A 17,618-nucleotide genomic window follows, 5' to 3' on the forward strand; every position below is an offset into this window, starting at 1 on the left:
TGATATAAATAGAAACCCTAAATTACTAGTTTACAAACTTTGGTAAATATGATATAAATACAAACCCTAAATTACTAGTTTACAAACTTTGGTAAACATGATATAAATACAAACCCTAAACACATAGTTGTACATGAAGCCGTCAAATTCTGGAACTTTCTGGAGGTTGAAGAATGGACCGAGTCCGAACCTATCCTGAAGTCGACGTAACACAAGGTCAAAGGAGATTGTTGAGGTCAAGGTTGAAGTTAGGCCAATATCGTATAATATATGTCTTACTTCTGTAAAAGCTGGGGGGGGGGGGGGGGGGGGGGTATAGAAATAGAGTATAAAAATAATTCAAACCAAAACCAGCGAAGTAATATTTTATTGCGCACTCTGAAACAAAAACCACATATTCAAATTTTTTGATCAGAAAATTAGTCCTCCAAACAGCGATCGATGAAAATGATCCTCATCTTGCCAAATATGATCAAACCTGGGATTTCATTGACGTCTTCAATGGATTTCCAGGCCTAAGAGGGGTTTATTTAGGGCAAAATTAGAGTCATTTTAAACGATCGATATTTAAAGATGAGTTTTATGACCAAATTTTAAAATACGTTGTGTTGCAGAATACGGTAGTATTATTATGGTATGTTGATATAATATTTCAGTTACTGCCCTTGATGGTTTTAGTTTTTTTTCATTCTATCTTATAAATATAATAATTCTGTATTCTTATCTTTATTAAAAATGTTATTGCTTATATATAAGAGTAAATTGTATGATTTATATGGCATACCGCGTCTATTGTGCTCCTGGGCGCTATACAAATAAATTGCATTAATATTATCACTAGTACTAATATCATAATAATATCTATAGATAGTATGCGCTTGGCAAAGAAGCTCACAACATTTCCATCCCAAAGTATAACGGACCAACACACAAAGCTATGTGTAACCATGAACTTTTATAGTCTGGATAATACAGTTAAGTGAGAATTACTCATAAACGTGGATGGCAAGAAACAATAACAAGGCTCGATTGACGTCAACTTCATTCTATCTATATTCATAATACACTGATTACATTTGAAAAGTGGTTTTCCACTAACTTCACTTCCTAACTCCTTTTTTATCATTTTGAGATATTGAGGATTATTTCCCCTGAAATTTCTCATTCCGTCTATTATTTTATCATATTTAAACTTCAAATTCACACAAATCTAAGGGAAGGAATTCTTGTGCCCATTGATGCTAAAAAAAGATTCGTTTCAATTTATCTCATGGATGGAAAATCTCAAAAAGTAGAAAAATCGACTTCACGAGTTTTAGAAAACCAGCCTTCATTTATATACGTCTAAATAATGCCACAAATTACTATATTATATTATCTCACTTAATCCTAGAGATTTTTGGTACATTTCAAAATTGGAAAAAAATGTATTAAAAATGAGCAAGTACATAAATAGGTTTATTCAAATACCATTAACATGTAAAAATAGAAAAACAATAACTTTGATACTACTACGCCTATAATTTGTCTCATATAAATGTAATAAATAGGCATGGGATAAAAGTAACCCATAAATTACCAATATAGTAGTTGTTAGGGTTGAGTGAGTTAATACATTATATTCCCCCCCCCCCCCCCACCGTACATTTGATATATTACATCTGTGCTTTGACATCTTATAACATAATTACCTTCAAAAAACGTATAACTTCCACAAGCCTCATATTTGAACTATATTATATAATAGGTAATTTTAAGTGTCAAGAGCATCCTGATCAGCCCTGAAAACACATCTTTTCAGAAAATATCTACTTAATTGAATTTTAAATGTATTGTATGTGACATTTATATTGATGATGTATTGATGTCCTTTTATGCTCTTAATTGTTTTGATACTTTTGGTTGAATTGTATTTGAATTTTTTTTTTAAAGCGCTTTGAGGTCTCGACGAAAGGCGCTATATAAATATGCGTATTATTTATTATTATAATCCTGATTTAAAACCTGTTTGAGACGTTGGGTGACATTTGAGATTTTAGACTGCATACCTCTATTAAATTTCCTATCTTTATTAGAGAGTTGACAGGCACTGTACATAGTCCCAGAGGATCGGAAATCCCCGCTTGATGTCAAGGCATCTGAAGACATAAAGGAGCATTGAATTCTATATCATAACACACAAGTTTTAGTAGATAAGTCTATATATACACATAGTACCTGCCAATTTGATTGGCTCTACCTATTTGCAAGTCTGATAAATTGGATTGGTGATAATAATAATATATAATAATAATAATAATAATAATAATAATAATAATAATAATAATATAAATAATAATAATAATAATAATAATATAATAATAATAATAATAATAATAATAATAATAATAATAATAATAATAATAATAATAATAATAATAATAATAATAATAATATAATAATAATAATAAATAATAATAAATAATAATAATAAAAATAATATATAATAATAATAATAATAATAATAATAATAATAATAATAATAATAATAATAATAATAATAATAATGATAATAATAATAATAACAATAATAATAAAAATAATAATAATAATAATAATAATAATAATAATAATGATAATAATAATAATAATAATAACAATAATAATTATAATAATAATAATAATAATAATAATAATAATAATAATAATAATAATAATAATAATAATAATAATAATAATAATAATAATAATAATAACAATGACTTACATCGTTATTTCACCATCATCATCATCATCATCATCACCATCATCATCATCATCATCATCATCATCATCATCATCATCGTCATAATGATCACCATAACTTACCGACCCCGATTTTATGCAAATCTTTCGTGACTGCCGTTCGCAATGACGTCAATCCTTCTTTTGAATAGAATTCCGTTGATTGGCTGGTAGATCCACATGAATATTCATGAAATTCGTTACATGGTTCAGCTGATGCATTCTGGTTCGACTTTAAAAGTGAAAACAATAATATAATATTACTTTTTGTATGTGTTGTATAGATAAAACTGTAGCCGATTTGAATACATGTTACTTTGAATTACACACAGTGAAAATGTTATTCGAATTAACGGCTATGTGGTCTAGTGGTATGACACTCGCTTTCGGATCGGAAGGTCCTGGGTTCGAGCCTCGCTCTGCGTGCATAGTTGAGTCCTTGGAAAAGGCTCTTTACTCACATTCTCTCACAATACTCAGGTGTAAAATGAGTACCTAGGCTTTAACAGCGTTGTCTCTGTCCGATAAAATTGTAACATGGCCTAACAGGCGTCATGTCCCGTCCTAAATGATATATGTTGCTTTTGACTAGGGACCCCTTGTAAAGCGCTTTGAGTATATTTAGTGGATATTGCGCTATATAACAGCTCATTTTTTAAAAAAATGTACGAGAGTAAGTAATCTCATGGTTTGGCCAGAGTGTTTATTAATGCGTGTGCACGTGTGTACGTGGGTGAGCCGATGCACTTATTGTATGCATTTATTTTCTGTTTATACGATTTACAGAATAATGGGTCGAATGAGAAGTGATAGATCGATAGATAAACGGACAGACAGACAGACAGACAGACGGACAGAGATAGATAAATAGAAAAATAGATGAATGGATGGATGGATGGATGGATGGATAGATAGATCAAATGTTATATATATATATATATATATATATATATATATATATATATATATATATATATATATATATATATATATATATATGATGTAGTTAGATAGATAGATCGATAGATAAATATATATATATATATATATATATATATATATATATATATATATATATATATATATATATATATATATATATATATATATATATAGATCAAAAGGTATAGATAGAGGGTTTTTTTAATTGAAGGAAAAGAGAAAGAGATCTAGAAACATAAACAGATTGTTATATAGAAAGTATTGATTTTGCTGGCTTTTATAATGTGTTCATTAAAATATGACGAACCAATGTTGCATTAATTTTAGTTTTAGGTTATTGTAAGTAATGGTTTCAATGTGTTTAAGGGAAGGCCAGTGACATTTCTTATGAGGTTTAAACAGAAAAGGTCTTCCAGTGTAGACAAAGAAGAGTGGTAGGAGTAGGACAAGGGGGAGATGGTGGAGGAGGAGTAGGGGGATGAGAATGATGATGATGACTATGACGATGATGATGATGATGATGATGATGATGATGATGATGATGATGATGATGATGATGATGCTGATGATGATAATGAGGATGATGAGGATGCTGCTGCTGCTGCTGCTGATGGTGATGATGATGATGATGATGATGATGATGATGATGATGATGATGATGATGATGATGATGATGATGATGATGATGATGATGATGATGATGATATTGATGATTAACTCACCAATATGAGTCCAGCCAACTCATTACATCTTGAGGTAAGACATTTTTCTTGTGCCAGTTGGGCGAGGGGATCCTCTGTACTCGCTGTTGTAGTCGGTTCTGTTGTCGTCGTCGGTGTGGTTGTGGTTGTTGTAGTAGTTGTAGTTGTTGTCGTCGTCGGAGTTGTAGTGGTAGTTGTAGTAGTGGGGGTTGTTGATGTTGATGATGTAGATGTTGTTGTTGTTGTTGTTGTAACTGTTGATGTTTTCTTTTCGGTAGGTATTGTTTTGTCAACCACTGCTATCCCCTGTGTCGTAGTGATAATGGTGTCAGCTTGTTTTACTGTGGTTGATGCAATGGGAACTGGACCGGGTGGTTTTTGAGCTGCGTCAGATAACGTTATTGAAGATTGTGTTGGAGGTGCTACTATTGGAACCACTATACCGTTGTTGATGTCTGCAGTTGAAGAAGGCTGAAGAACAGTTTTCAGAGTGGTTGTTGACTTTGATGACGACGTTGGTGAGTTTTGGTTACCGGCTGGTGTAGTTATCTTTACAATCGTACCACTTTCGCCTATGATGTCTGCTAATGTGCTGCGTGGTTTTGAGTTTGTTGTCGTGGTGGTAGTGGTGATTGGTATAGATTTAGCGGTTGTTGAAGATTTGGATTGGGATGGGGTGATTGAAGTTGGTGTCGATGCATAGGGTTTGATCACGATAATACTTGCTGTAGTAGTTTTTGTTACACCGGAAGTGGATTTAGTGGTTGTTGATATTGATAATGACGATGGATGTGGTGATGCTGTGGTGTTTGAGTAATTTGGGTATGGTGTTGAGGATGTAAGGTTTGGTGGAATCGTTTTGCTATTGTTGTTGTTGTTGTTGTTGTTGTTGTTGTTGTTGTTTGCACCAGTCGAGCCTCCAGTGCCAGCCCCTCCTCCAATGAGATTGATCGTAGTCTGGATATTAGCAATGATTAGAATTAATATTAGTCTTAATAAAAGTAACACTAAGGTAAGGAGTCGTTTTATTGTTAGTTAAGATAGTAAACAAATTAATGATATGATAGACAGGCGTGTGGGGTTGGGCTTTTTAGGGGGGGGGAGGAGAAGAAGAATGAGATCAAATGTTATTTCTACATTTTCCAGTTTTTATACCTCCACCACCTCCTCTTTCTCTGTGTTATTTTCCCCCTCTTCCTGAATGTAACTGCGTGATATATCTACTTCTCTTCTTCTTCTTTCTCCCTCCTCTTCATCCTCCTTCTCCTCATTCTTCTTTTTTCTTCTTTCTTCTTCTTCTTCTTCTTCTTCTTCTTCTTCTTCTTCTTCTTCTTCTTCTTCTTCTTCTTCTTCTTCTTCTTCTTCTTCTTCGTTTTCTTCTACTCTGCTTCTGTAGTAAATTTTGTAAGACTCAAAGAGTAGCAAATCTTAGCATTTAAAATGATAATGAAAATGATTTAATGGAGATATATAGGAAATCTTGTTAGAGAGAAGAAATAGTGTAAATTTTACCAAGAAAAGACTAAAAACACAGCGAATGTGTTCCCTTTTTCTGTTATGTTTAGTATGAGTGCTCTTTTCTTTTAACCACCAATATATATAAACTTTCTTCAACAGATTGTGTCTGTGGGTTAATATATCATTCTTTAATGGCTTTGTATTTAGCCAAACCATTACACCACTAGATTGCAAAGTGAATGTCAACGCCTTAATAAAATAACGAACTTAGTAAATCTATAGACATGGACGAGTACCCTAATATCCCACCCTTGAAAATAAGATTTTTAGATATTTCCTTATAAACAAGTTGTAAAAGGCTTTAGTTTGGAAGTTACAGTGAATGACATAATCAGTCGGATGGTGAAAAGGTTTGAACTGAGATATTGCCAAGTTTAGTTAGAAAGTCCATCTTTATCCAAAATGAGTTCTTGTCATAAATGATTAAATCAACCCTTTCTATACATCTTCTAGAAATATCTAAGCTTACTTTCACTTCTTGATATTTTTTACAGCTAGTTAAGTTGAAAAAGTATGAAATTTGAGAAAAGTTGCTGGATACCTCTCCCATACATCTGACCATAACATCACGAAAAATCACCCGATTTACTTCAAATAAAGATTTAAATGCTTTGGGGAGCATATTCTTTCAGAAAATGCAAATCCAAAATTTTCACCTTCCAACTAATTATGTTATGCACTGACACTGATTCATTTAGGAAATATCTGATTGTCATCAAAACGTAACAGAATATAAATTACGAATAAAGTCACTCACATATTTTTGCCGAGACAAATGTTTCGATACTCTCCATGTCATCAGTCAACATATGCCGACTGACGACATGGAGAGCATCGAAACATTTGTCTCGGCCAAAAATATGTGAGTGACTTTATTTATAATTTATATTAGCTCTAACCAACAGTATCGAGCACTCTCGTACATACAAGTACCCGCAAACACTCATATATATATATATATATATATATATATATATATATATATATATATATATATTAAACTAAGAGAAGATAAGAGTTGTCAAAGCTCTGTGGTGGAATAATGTAAAAAATATTTATACAAGATAACTGTCAATAAATCTTTATCCCTTCAGAAGTTCCACAAATTTCCTGTGAACTTTCCAATCCTTGTCAATTTAAAAATGTGACCCTTCCTTGTCAATATGGTAATATTATATCATATCTGCATAATTCTCATGAAGAAATGTGATTTTTGAAGTCAAAATCCAGAGGTTTAAGTTTTTTTTTTTTTTTAATTTTTATTTCCGAAACAAAAAATACTCTCTTTAATAAAGTGATACTAAGTCAGCTGATAGAAACTGTGGATTGTAAATAGTATCCGTAAGAAAAGGATAATAGTATAACAAACATTACCATAAACTAACGATTTACCTTATCATCATCCTGGTTTCCGACTCCAATGGCGAGGAGAACCACAACGATAATCAACAACAACACAACCAACGCCACACAAACCAACGCTGCCAGAATCATCTTTTCTTTCTTCGTCCAACCTTCTTTCTTATTATCCCCATCAGACTTTCCCATCACCCCATCACTGCCTCCTGCTTTATCTCTCGCTTTACTTCCGCCTCCGCCTCCCCCCTTTGCCTCCTTCCCCTCCGCGCCTCCATCCGGGATATTATTCGTTGTCAAGGCACCCGTAGAAGATTTGTATGAGGTTAGTAGAGAATTAAAGAAGAGATCATTGTAATTGACTAGAGTGTTGCTTCTACTGGTTATGGGAAGATCTAGATAGGGAATGTGGACGCCATTTTCGTCCCTCCCCGGTCTATGGGAGTGAGGGGTAGGCAGTGGTCGCTCGTTTAGTTTATAGTTCCGTAATTCAGATTGGGATAAAGCAGAACCCACTCCATATTTCTCAGATCTGGAAGTTCTAGGTGTGATTTGAAAAGAGCGACCCGATTTGCTGGGACGAGGAGTACGTGAAAAGTTCAAGGATAAATCGGAAAAGGTCACTTCCGGGGCACTCGAAGTAAACCGCGGCCATGTTGATTGGTCTGAGCCTAGAGTGGAACCTAAAGTTGATGAGTTGGTGTAGTAAGATGAGGTAGGGAAGTCCTGTGGGAGATATCGAGGGGTGAGGATCGTTCGAACCGAGTCAGCTGTCCGTGGAGAGTTGTAGAACGTCTTTGCGACGACAGCGCTTATCTCGTCGTTGTAGCCCGAGAATTTCATCAGGGAAAAATTGTACTGTATTCGAGGGAGGTTTGGGTTGTCCTTATTGCTAAACATTTGGCTCAGAAGTTTTACCAAATTGTAGTTGTCCTCGGGACCTGGTAACAAAAAAATAAGAATAAAAAAATAACATAAGAAGGAATCATGTAAGAACTTGTCCTCGGGACCTGGTAAAAAATATAATTAAGAATTTTAAAAATAACCCCAAAAAAAATAAAAAGAAGGAATCACAAGAATTGAATTTGTCATGTTTCCCTCACATCCAAAGCGTTTCATAATGAAATGTATATTTCATATCCTGTTGCATAGATTACAATTACAATGTTCATTTCATAACTTACATTCCAGACAGGCTGGGCTGTTTTTTTTTGTTCGTTTTTGTTGGGGGGTGGGGGTATTTTTAAAAAAAATTTTTTAGAATTATGGCCCATGTATTCTTCTTAAAATTTTCTCTCTGCTTTGTCTGGTATTGTCGCACACAACGTGCACTTATTTGCAGGTCTGATAACCCAATTCCTCATGGGCTCATTGTTGTAATGGATATCTAAAAAAACATAACACAAATATTGTCCATTGCAACAATGTTAACCTAGGCCCATAAGTGAGTTCGTATGTCAGACCTGCTTACATGTACACGTCGTTTCATAATACCTTTCCAGATTTTTTATCCTATAAAATATGTGTATATATATATATATATATATATATATATATATATATATATATATATATATATATATATATTGCCGCTTTCTATCGATGCGTCACAGATATCAATATTCATTTTCTTTATAGGATAACGTCTGGAATGCCCGCAATATTTATCGAGAAATAAAGGCTATGATGAACAAGCAGTCGTTTATCTTAATTATCATACTACTATATTGCGGAAATGAACATAGATCGTGACGAATCTTTTGATCCATCAACGATAAAAAAAAAAATCAGTACGGTAATAAAGTCTGTAGGTGCGCGCAAATAAATCTGGCAATCGCGGGACCAGATGGCAATTCCCTATGTCAAGGTCAAATAAAGAACCGATTATTACGCCCTAGTAGATATTTTCAAAATTTGACATTTGAGCCAACAAAGGTTTAATAGTTATTTGTATGTAAATGTAAGCTATACGTCAAGAATAATTTAAAATGTTTAGATTTACCAGTAATTTAATTCAGATTTTATATAGAGCAATATCCACTAAACGTGCTCAAAGCGCTTTACAAGGGGTCCCTGGCCAACTTCAATACTTAACATGTAGGACGTGACATGACACCTGTTACATTTTTTCGGACAGAGACAACGCTGTAAACGGGCAGGTACTCATTTTACACCTGAGTACGGTGAGGGAATGTGAGTAAAAGAGTCCTTTCCAAAGACTCAACTATGCGTCGAGCGAGGCTCGAACCCAGGACCTTCCGATCCGAAAGCGAGTGTCATATCACTAGATCACATATCCGCACAGTAATTATGCATTTTTTAGCAAAATTTAGCACGGGCTGTACGGAAAAATGATGTCCCATAACTGTAGTTTTTTGTTTTTTGTTTTTTTTATTTTTTTTTAATTTAAGAAATTAAGGAGCAGTCACTGGTGTAAGATAAAGATCTAAACAAGTGTGTATGAAAGGTGCCAGAAAAAGCAAGAAAGAAAAATACCAGAAAAAAAACAAAACAAAACAAAAACATCCAAAATAATCAGTCGACCTCAACTGGGGATCGAACCTCAGATCTTCTGATTACCGGTCTGAATAGATTTGCATTGCACGGAACTGGCTAACCCTTCCTTATAGGAGAATTAGCTCTAAATTTTAAAAAATGGAGCTTTATATAGCGCAATATCCACTAAATGTGCTCAAAGCGCTTTACAAGGGGTCCCTGGTCAACAGAAACATTTAACATGTAGGACGGGACATGCCGCCTGTTAGGGGATATTACAATTTTTCGGACTAAGACAACGCTGTTAACGGCCAGGTACTCATTTTACACCTGAGTACGGTGAGAGTTGTGCATTATGAGCCTTTTCCAAGGACTCAAATATGCGCCGAGAGCAAGGCTCGAGCCAAGGACCTTCCGATCCAAAAGCTAGTGTTATACCACTAGACCACATAGCCGCACAAACTCAAGCTATATCTGACATAATGATTGTATTTTGTGTTGAACGACATGCGCATATCATAAGCAGATCTGACAGCCGAACGCAATAATTATAGGTTTGATTTACCTCCGTCGTAATGGACAAAATGGAGATAAAGATAAAGGGAGTAAATCTGACTTATGAATGAACAACACAAAACAAACGACGTTTCGGCCTTTGGCCTTTATCAAGTAAACACAGAATACATATATATTTATATTAGATTAATATTAATCTAATATAAATATATATGTATTCTGTGTTTACTTGATAAAGGCCAAGGGCCGAATCGTCGTTTGTTTTGTGTTGTTCATTCATGAGTCAGATTTACTCCCTTTATCTTTATCTCCATTTTATTGACTCATTTGGGCATCTCTATTTATTAATGGACAATACTTTGCGTTGGTTTTTGATAGTATTTCCATTATAACAATGAGCCCATAAAATGTGAGTTATCGGATCTGCACGTAAGTAGGCGGTGTCGCACGTATCGAATGATGAAAATTAAATCTTAAAATGACTGCCTTTTTACCTCTAAAATCTTGATGTTTATCCATTGTTACTGTCTGCTACGTCTCCGATAGCCTTATAATCAACACAAGATTATATTAAAATAGTCACAAACGAATATATATGACGCACTTTCAACACGATTGACCATTTAACTGGCATGCTCTTGAAAGACAGAAAGACACGTATTTAAAATTGGGTCAGAAAACTCGTCCTTGAAATATCGATCGATTTAAATGACCTTCATTTTGAAAAAAACTCTCAAACCTGGGACTTAAGGAAGACTTCGCAAAGTCCTGGGTTTGGGAGTTTTTGCCAAGAAGAGGGTCATACAAATCGATCGATATTTGAAGAACGATTTTTCTGTTTAAATTTTTAAATACGTGTCGTTCGAGAGTAAGGCAATTAATTATCTGATTAATGAATTCCACGAAGCCAAGAATGAAAAGACACAATCAACAACTTTTACTAAATTATGGTCACTAGGGCATGAGTGTATGAAGCGATCTTATTGACCTTACACTGACAGAATTATCGGCTATTCAATAATTACAATTGCCTAACCATTGACCCAAGCGACAGGATTATGTCGCCGTTGGACCTAAATGGACTCGTCAGTAATAATCCCTGTTTCACCCGGTATAAAGTTGAGTGAGTTTATCTAATCGGATAATAGCAAAACAGATTACCCCAACCAGCGACCCGCTGAGCTCTGGCCTTTTGCCTTGTGTCATGATGTTAATATTGAACTTTCTCTATTGATGCTACGTAATTGGATTAAATAGTCTGATGTCACGTCGCCCAACAACGGCGGCCATCGTGGTTCTAAACAAAGAAAATCGGTACTTTTTATTCTTCATGCTGGCTAGAACTTTTCATATGTCTTGTGATCAGAATGTGTGAAAGTCAAAACAAGATCAGATTTATAATGTTTTTTTTCCTCTGGATACGCTTTTGTGCTCGTCGGAGAAATATTTTATAAGGGCCTCCGCCATTGTTCCAATAGTTTAGAGCCAGTTTCTAAGTTACCATGCGTCATTATGAGGGAAGTGACGTTACGACTGTTGAAGAGTATTTGCTAACTCACAAAACTATGTGTAACCTTAAATGTTGATTGCATAATAAATGATAGAATTGAGTGAGAACTAATCGCTAGAATGGCTGTATAGAAACAATAACAAAGAGCTCAGTAGTTTCAAGTTCGTTCCTTCTATAGCATTGCTTGTCAACCTTTTTAGAAATCGTATATTATACTTTCAACTTTATCTTAAAAGCTTGTACATCCCAGTCATTCTCGTTCTCCGACACTAAGACTTTTAAAGAGCCTCCCTGAAGATTCCAGTAGGATGAAACAACGTTCTCGGAGAATGTAACAAAACGAGAATATATAAATAATCCGCTCCAAGAAACTATCGAGCACCCTACATGGTTCCAGCTAACTCCCTTCAACTATATATATATATATATATATATATATATATATATATAATATATATATATATATATATATATATATAATATATAGAATCGTGTTTTATACAAATATGGTTCGAAAAGTGCTCGACACGATGGCTGATTAGGCATGAAACACACACACAGTCCTGACGATGGCTGATTAGGCCTGAAACATCGATGTAGACTGACTCAAACATTGTGGTAAATATTAAAATCATATATATATATATATATATATATATATATATATATATATATATATATATTATATATATATATATATATATATATATATATATATATATATATATATATATATATATATATATATATAGCTATTACAGATTAGCATTGGAGACCGTCCTGGTGAGCGGAGATGAACTGGGAAATTGAAAATAAATATTTAAATGGGTCAAGTGTACAAAAAAAAAAAAATAAAAAATAAAAACAAGAAAAGCAACAACAACAAAAAAAAAGAATAAAATTTTAAAAAAATAAAAAGAGCAGTAAAAAAAAACAGAAGTACCTATTTATTTAGTCAATACACAATTGAAGACGATTCTATGTAATTAGATAAATGATTGATACTTGCCCTAATATCGCAATACGCATTTCCTATTACGGAGGTCTCAACGGGGTTCCAGACCACTGGTTGCAGTCTGTTACTAGTGGGGTTGGAGTTGGGTGTAGATAGGTACTGATCGCCTATTGTTACATTCCTGCAATGCATTGGTGGCCATAATTAAAGCACTGTAAACCTTAGGCATAGATATATAGAGCAAATATCCACTGAACGTGCTCAAAGCGCTTCACCAGGGATCCCGAGCAAGCAGCTACGTACAACATAATATGTGACCCTTCGCCTCAAAACGGTATTAAGTCGGGTAGGCTAAGATGTTGAAAATTGAATTTATAGCCAGAGAGATCAGACTTGTGTTGAGTTTTGTATATTTGATTGAGGAGAATGGATACCATGATTATGGGTGCTCATGCCAGCAATTTAGATTTTTGACCAGTTTAACATTAAATTCGGCTTTTAAGTATATGGTTCGTTCCGACAAAATACCGTTTTGAGATGATGGGTCACATATTATGGGACGAGACATGACGCTTGCAAGGCGATATAACAATTTTATTTTTTTTGACGGAGATAAAGCGGTTAACGACTGGGTATTCATCATACACTTGAGTACCGTGAGAGAATGTAAGTAAAGAGCCTTTTCCAAAGACTCATATTTTCGTCGCTCAGAGCGGGACTCGAACCCGGTTCCTATTGATCCAAAGTGCTAGTGTCATAACACAAGACCACAACACTGTCGACGTACTGTCATTTTGGTTAATGATAATATTGATAATAATAATAATAATAATAATAATAATAATTGATTAATTTAAGGTTTTAAATATATGTCCAGTAACTATAACAACAAAAATGATGTCTTTCTCAATAAAGTAAACTTTTTTTTTTTTAAATGTCCACAATGGGATTGAACCCAGTACTATCAAGGTTAGAGTCTGACAGCTTATCCACTGCGCTACGGACCCAGCTGACTGCTCATAACTTTGAATAAGGTCTTTCTAAAACCTTATTTTACATTCAATACAACTTCTATTTTTTGGTTTTAAATTTCGATTTTTTAGATTTAATTTATAACCAAAGAAGTTAAACCTGAGTATTATCCACCCGAAACCATCACATTGAAAGCATCAAATGATGGGCAATAAAAATACTTGATGTCATTAATAGATGAAAACTGTTGAAAACTTAGTGTAGATCCGTAAAGTAATTAAGTGAATACATTATTTTGAATGCAACGATTTGCGTAAAAACGCCAAACTGACAACTTTTTACAGTGTCGAAATTGTTTGTTTTTCGAGAGTGTTAGTGTCGTCGGTATATATTTTATGATATCTGTTTGACTCAACGAGATTTCAAACTGACTTTAAATTATAAAATGAAATCACAGATGACTTCCTGCTGCTGTCACTAATGATTTATACTTATACCGACATCCCTTTTTCATTATTTTTTGTATTTATTTTCAATTCCATTGTATTTATTTTTCAACAACAGTCCAGATACACGTTTTTATATTTCACTTTCTAAACTGCATTACACAGTTCCTCCCCGCCTCCTCTCTTTTTACTTCATTAATTGTGCACCTTTTAGAAATATCTACGAGTAGTATTCTATTTTAATTCGTGCTTCCTTACAAAGGAGCATACTAATTTCCTGCCAACCAATGTTTTGTTTATTTATCTTAACTACCACATTATCTCATTTATCTGTGGTGTTTCATTCATCCTCTTTTGTTGATTAAGGGGAAACCCGAAACGTTTATTTGATCTGTTTTTGTAATTAAATTGAAGCTTATATTCAATTTCACATTATTAATAATTTCTTCGAATTTTGACCAGCAACATTTACAGTGAATACATTATTTCGAATGCAACGGTTTGCGTAAAAACGCCAAACTGACAACTTTTTACAGTGTCGAAATTGGTTGTTTTTGAGAGTGTTAGTGTCGTCGGAACGTATTTTATGATATCTGTTTGACTCAACAAACTTCAAACTGACTTTAAATTCTAAAAGGAAATGAAGTTATCTGTTTATCTATCTGTAAAAAATACATTTCTAATTCTCAAATCTTTCAGTAGAGTTGTGCGCCGTATATTTTTTTTTATTGACTCAAATAAGCACAATGTTCTCCACAAAGCTATATTTTTTAAAGAAATGTTATAATTGTATTAAAATTTAACGCGTGATAATCTGACGTCAATTAGTGAGCCGACTTTCTTTGTTCTTTTCCATTCCTCTTTGTTCCTCGATATTGTTGTAAATTCGGTTTTATTGGCATTGACTTGGAGGTTGAAAGTCGGCTCACTAATTGGAGACACCGAGGATGTACAAAGAAGAAAACAGCTATCAAACGCCGCACTCAGTAAACTCACCAATGTATGGATTAGAGGTGACAAAATAAAGAGAAAAACCAAACTGAAACTGTACCGTGCTCTTGTAAAACCGGTACTTCTGTATAACTGCGGCACTTGGGCGTTGACAAAATCCAAAGAAGAACATCTGGATGCCTTCCATCGCACACAGCTAAGAAGGGTACTGGACATCAAATACCCAAAAAGATCTCAAATTAATCACTCTATAAGATCACAAAAGAAAGACCAATCTCCCTTGACATTTTACAACAACGATGGCAACTTTTCGGTCACATACTACGCAGGGACAAAAACATACCAGCTAACCAATCCATGTCGGGATATTTCCAAAAACACGGGAACCTTTTTAGAGGAAGACCGATCACAACACTCCCTGTGATCCTAAACAAAAACCTCACAACACTTGGACAAAGCATTAGTCTCATAACGGCAGGGACCTTGAAAATCTGAGAACCCTAGCAGAGGACCGGCAATATTGGAGACACCTCACACAGGAAATACTGGAAACAGCCAAGGCGACCCGATCTTTCGGTCGAGACGCGAAAGGCATCTAAGTCAAGTAAGTCAAGTCAATCTGACGTCACAAATTATCATTGTGAACATAACAATTTTATATCTAATTACTCGTTACTTTTTATGAGCAGGAGAAGAATAACGATTTGTTCACCGTCCTCGAGCATGATCATATTCTAGTTAGTTAACTGTGCGATCTATAGACATGTTTTCGTCCAACCAAGTAATCAATCACATGATTTGTTGCTGTCCGACGATTGGATATTTCTTCAGAAATGTAAACACGCTGCTTTGTTTATGAAAGTGATGTTAGATATTTCAAAAACTGTGAAAACTTTTCACTATGTGGGTCACTCTTAGAACATATTCCAATGTGACCAATGACCTCGAGCACATCGAAATGTAATATAGATCGTGCCCATGCTTTTTTACATTCCACTCTTAAAAACCTTTTTAGACCAAAACAAGAAGATTCTTAACGCTTCCATTCCTAACCATTTCCAAATTTCATAATAAATTAAATTAAAATAAATTGAGCTTTTATATAGCGCAATATCCACTAAATGTGCTCAAAGCGCTTTACAAGGGGTCCCTGGTTAACAGCAAGATTTAACATGTAGGACGGGACATAACGCCTATTAGGCGATATTACAATTTTTCGGACAAAGACAACGCTGTTAACGGCCAGGTACTCATTTTACACCTGAATACGGTGAGAGAATGTGAGTAAAGAGTCTTTTCCAAGGACACAACTATGCGCCGAGCGCGAGGATCGAACCCAGGACCTTCCGATCCGAAAGCGAGTGTCATACCACATAGACCACATAGTACCACCGTGTCCACATTCAATCAACAAGACAAATCATTAAACTCTCTCCTTACCAGCCATTTTCAGAATTTTCCCTAAAACTTCACACCCAACTAACACAAAAATGTATTTTTATCAACCAAATACAATAGCAGTCAAGTTCTTGCCATACATAACTTCTTTAGCAAAATATACTCTACTACACACTGTTCATTTTCTTTAAATCTTATGTTGTACAAAGGGAAATTTGAATAAGAAAAAAGTTTGTTGTATCGTAACGAATGTGACGATTATCCTTTAGCTGGTAAGGAGAGGGTTAAGGAAACAATTTTTTTTAAATTGAGCTTTATATAGCGCAATATCCACTAAATGTGCTCAAAGCGCTTTACAAAGGGTCCCTGGTCAACAGCAACATTTAACATGCAGGACGGGACATGACGCCTGTTAGGCGATATATAATTTTTCGGCCAGGTACTAATTTTACACCTGAGTACGGTGAGAGAATGTGTCCTTCTCCCAGGACTCAACTATGCGCCGAGCGCGAGGCTCGAACCCTGAACCTTCGGATCTGAAAGCGAGTGTCATACCACAAGACCACATAGCCGCAAAATCTAGAAGCTTTTAGTTAATTAAAACACAATCAACATGTCAGATATTCTCCATTGCTTTTTATAGTCCACAGTTTTTTTTAGAAAAGCCTTTAAACCCAAGAAAAAAATACTAACCCTTAAATTCTGTAATAATATCCAAGTTTGAACAATCTTACGTTGATTTCTTACCTCTAAAACCAAACTACACAGCATGTTAATCCATATAGGCTACACACACACACACACACACTCTCACTTCACTGTGTTCTGAGCATATTATCTATAATACTATGTGTTTATAAAGTATATATCCAGTGTCTGCTGTTGTAAGTGCTAATACTGCTGCCCTCTTAATAACATTTGTTAAAAAACACGTTTTAAAAATTTCGACCAGAAAACTCGTCCTTCAATATTATATAATCGATTAAAATTACCTTCATCTTGTTCGAAACACTCAAACCTTGGGCAAGTCTTTCTTGAAGTCCTAGGTTTGAAAATTTTTTGGAAAAGATTAAGGTCATTTAAATCGATTTAAT

The 17,618-nt window shown here is 34.4% G+C and overlaps 1 protein-coding gene across 4 annotated transcripts in view; it reads right to left on the bottom strand.

Moving 5' to 3' along the window:
- The window catches only part of LOC144975371 (uncharacterized), a 44,538-nt gene extending 27,178 nt beyond the window's left edge, over window positions 1-17,360 (bottom strand). The window contains exons 1-6 of one of the 4 annotated variants that reach the window (XM_078919377.1): window positions 17,218-17,360; window positions 7,317-8,221; window positions 4,428-5,363; window positions 2,848-2,995; window positions 2,049-2,138; window positions 115-290 (exon numbers count right to left, since the gene is read on the bottom strand). In XM_078919377.1, coding sequence (XP_078775503.1) covers window positions 115-290; window positions 2,049-2,138; window positions 2,848-2,995; window positions 4,428-5,363; window positions 7,317-8,180 — 2,214 coding nt within the window. In that variant the 5' untranslated portion in view covers window positions 8,181-8,221; window positions 17,218-17,360. Of the gene's footprint in view, window positions 1-114; window positions 291-2,048; window positions 2,139-2,847; window positions 2,996-4,427; window positions 5,364-7,316; window positions 8,222-10,786; window positions 10,930-17,217 lie in introns of those variants that run through there. The other 3 variants (XM_078919378.1, XM_078919376.1, XM_078919379.1) reach the window with 3 other exon arrangements.
- Window positions 17,361-17,618: the final 258 nt, after the last annotated feature.

The sequence above is a fragment of the Berghia stephanieae genome, chromosome 6, assembly GCF_034508935.2.
Source record: "Berghia stephanieae isolate SIO BIC M18660-M18661 chromosome 6, UCSD_Bste_1.3, whole genome shotgun sequence".
Taxonomy (NCBI): domain Eukaryota; kingdom Metazoa; phylum Mollusca; class Gastropoda; order Nudibranchia; family Aeolidiidae; genus Berghia; species Berghia stephanieae.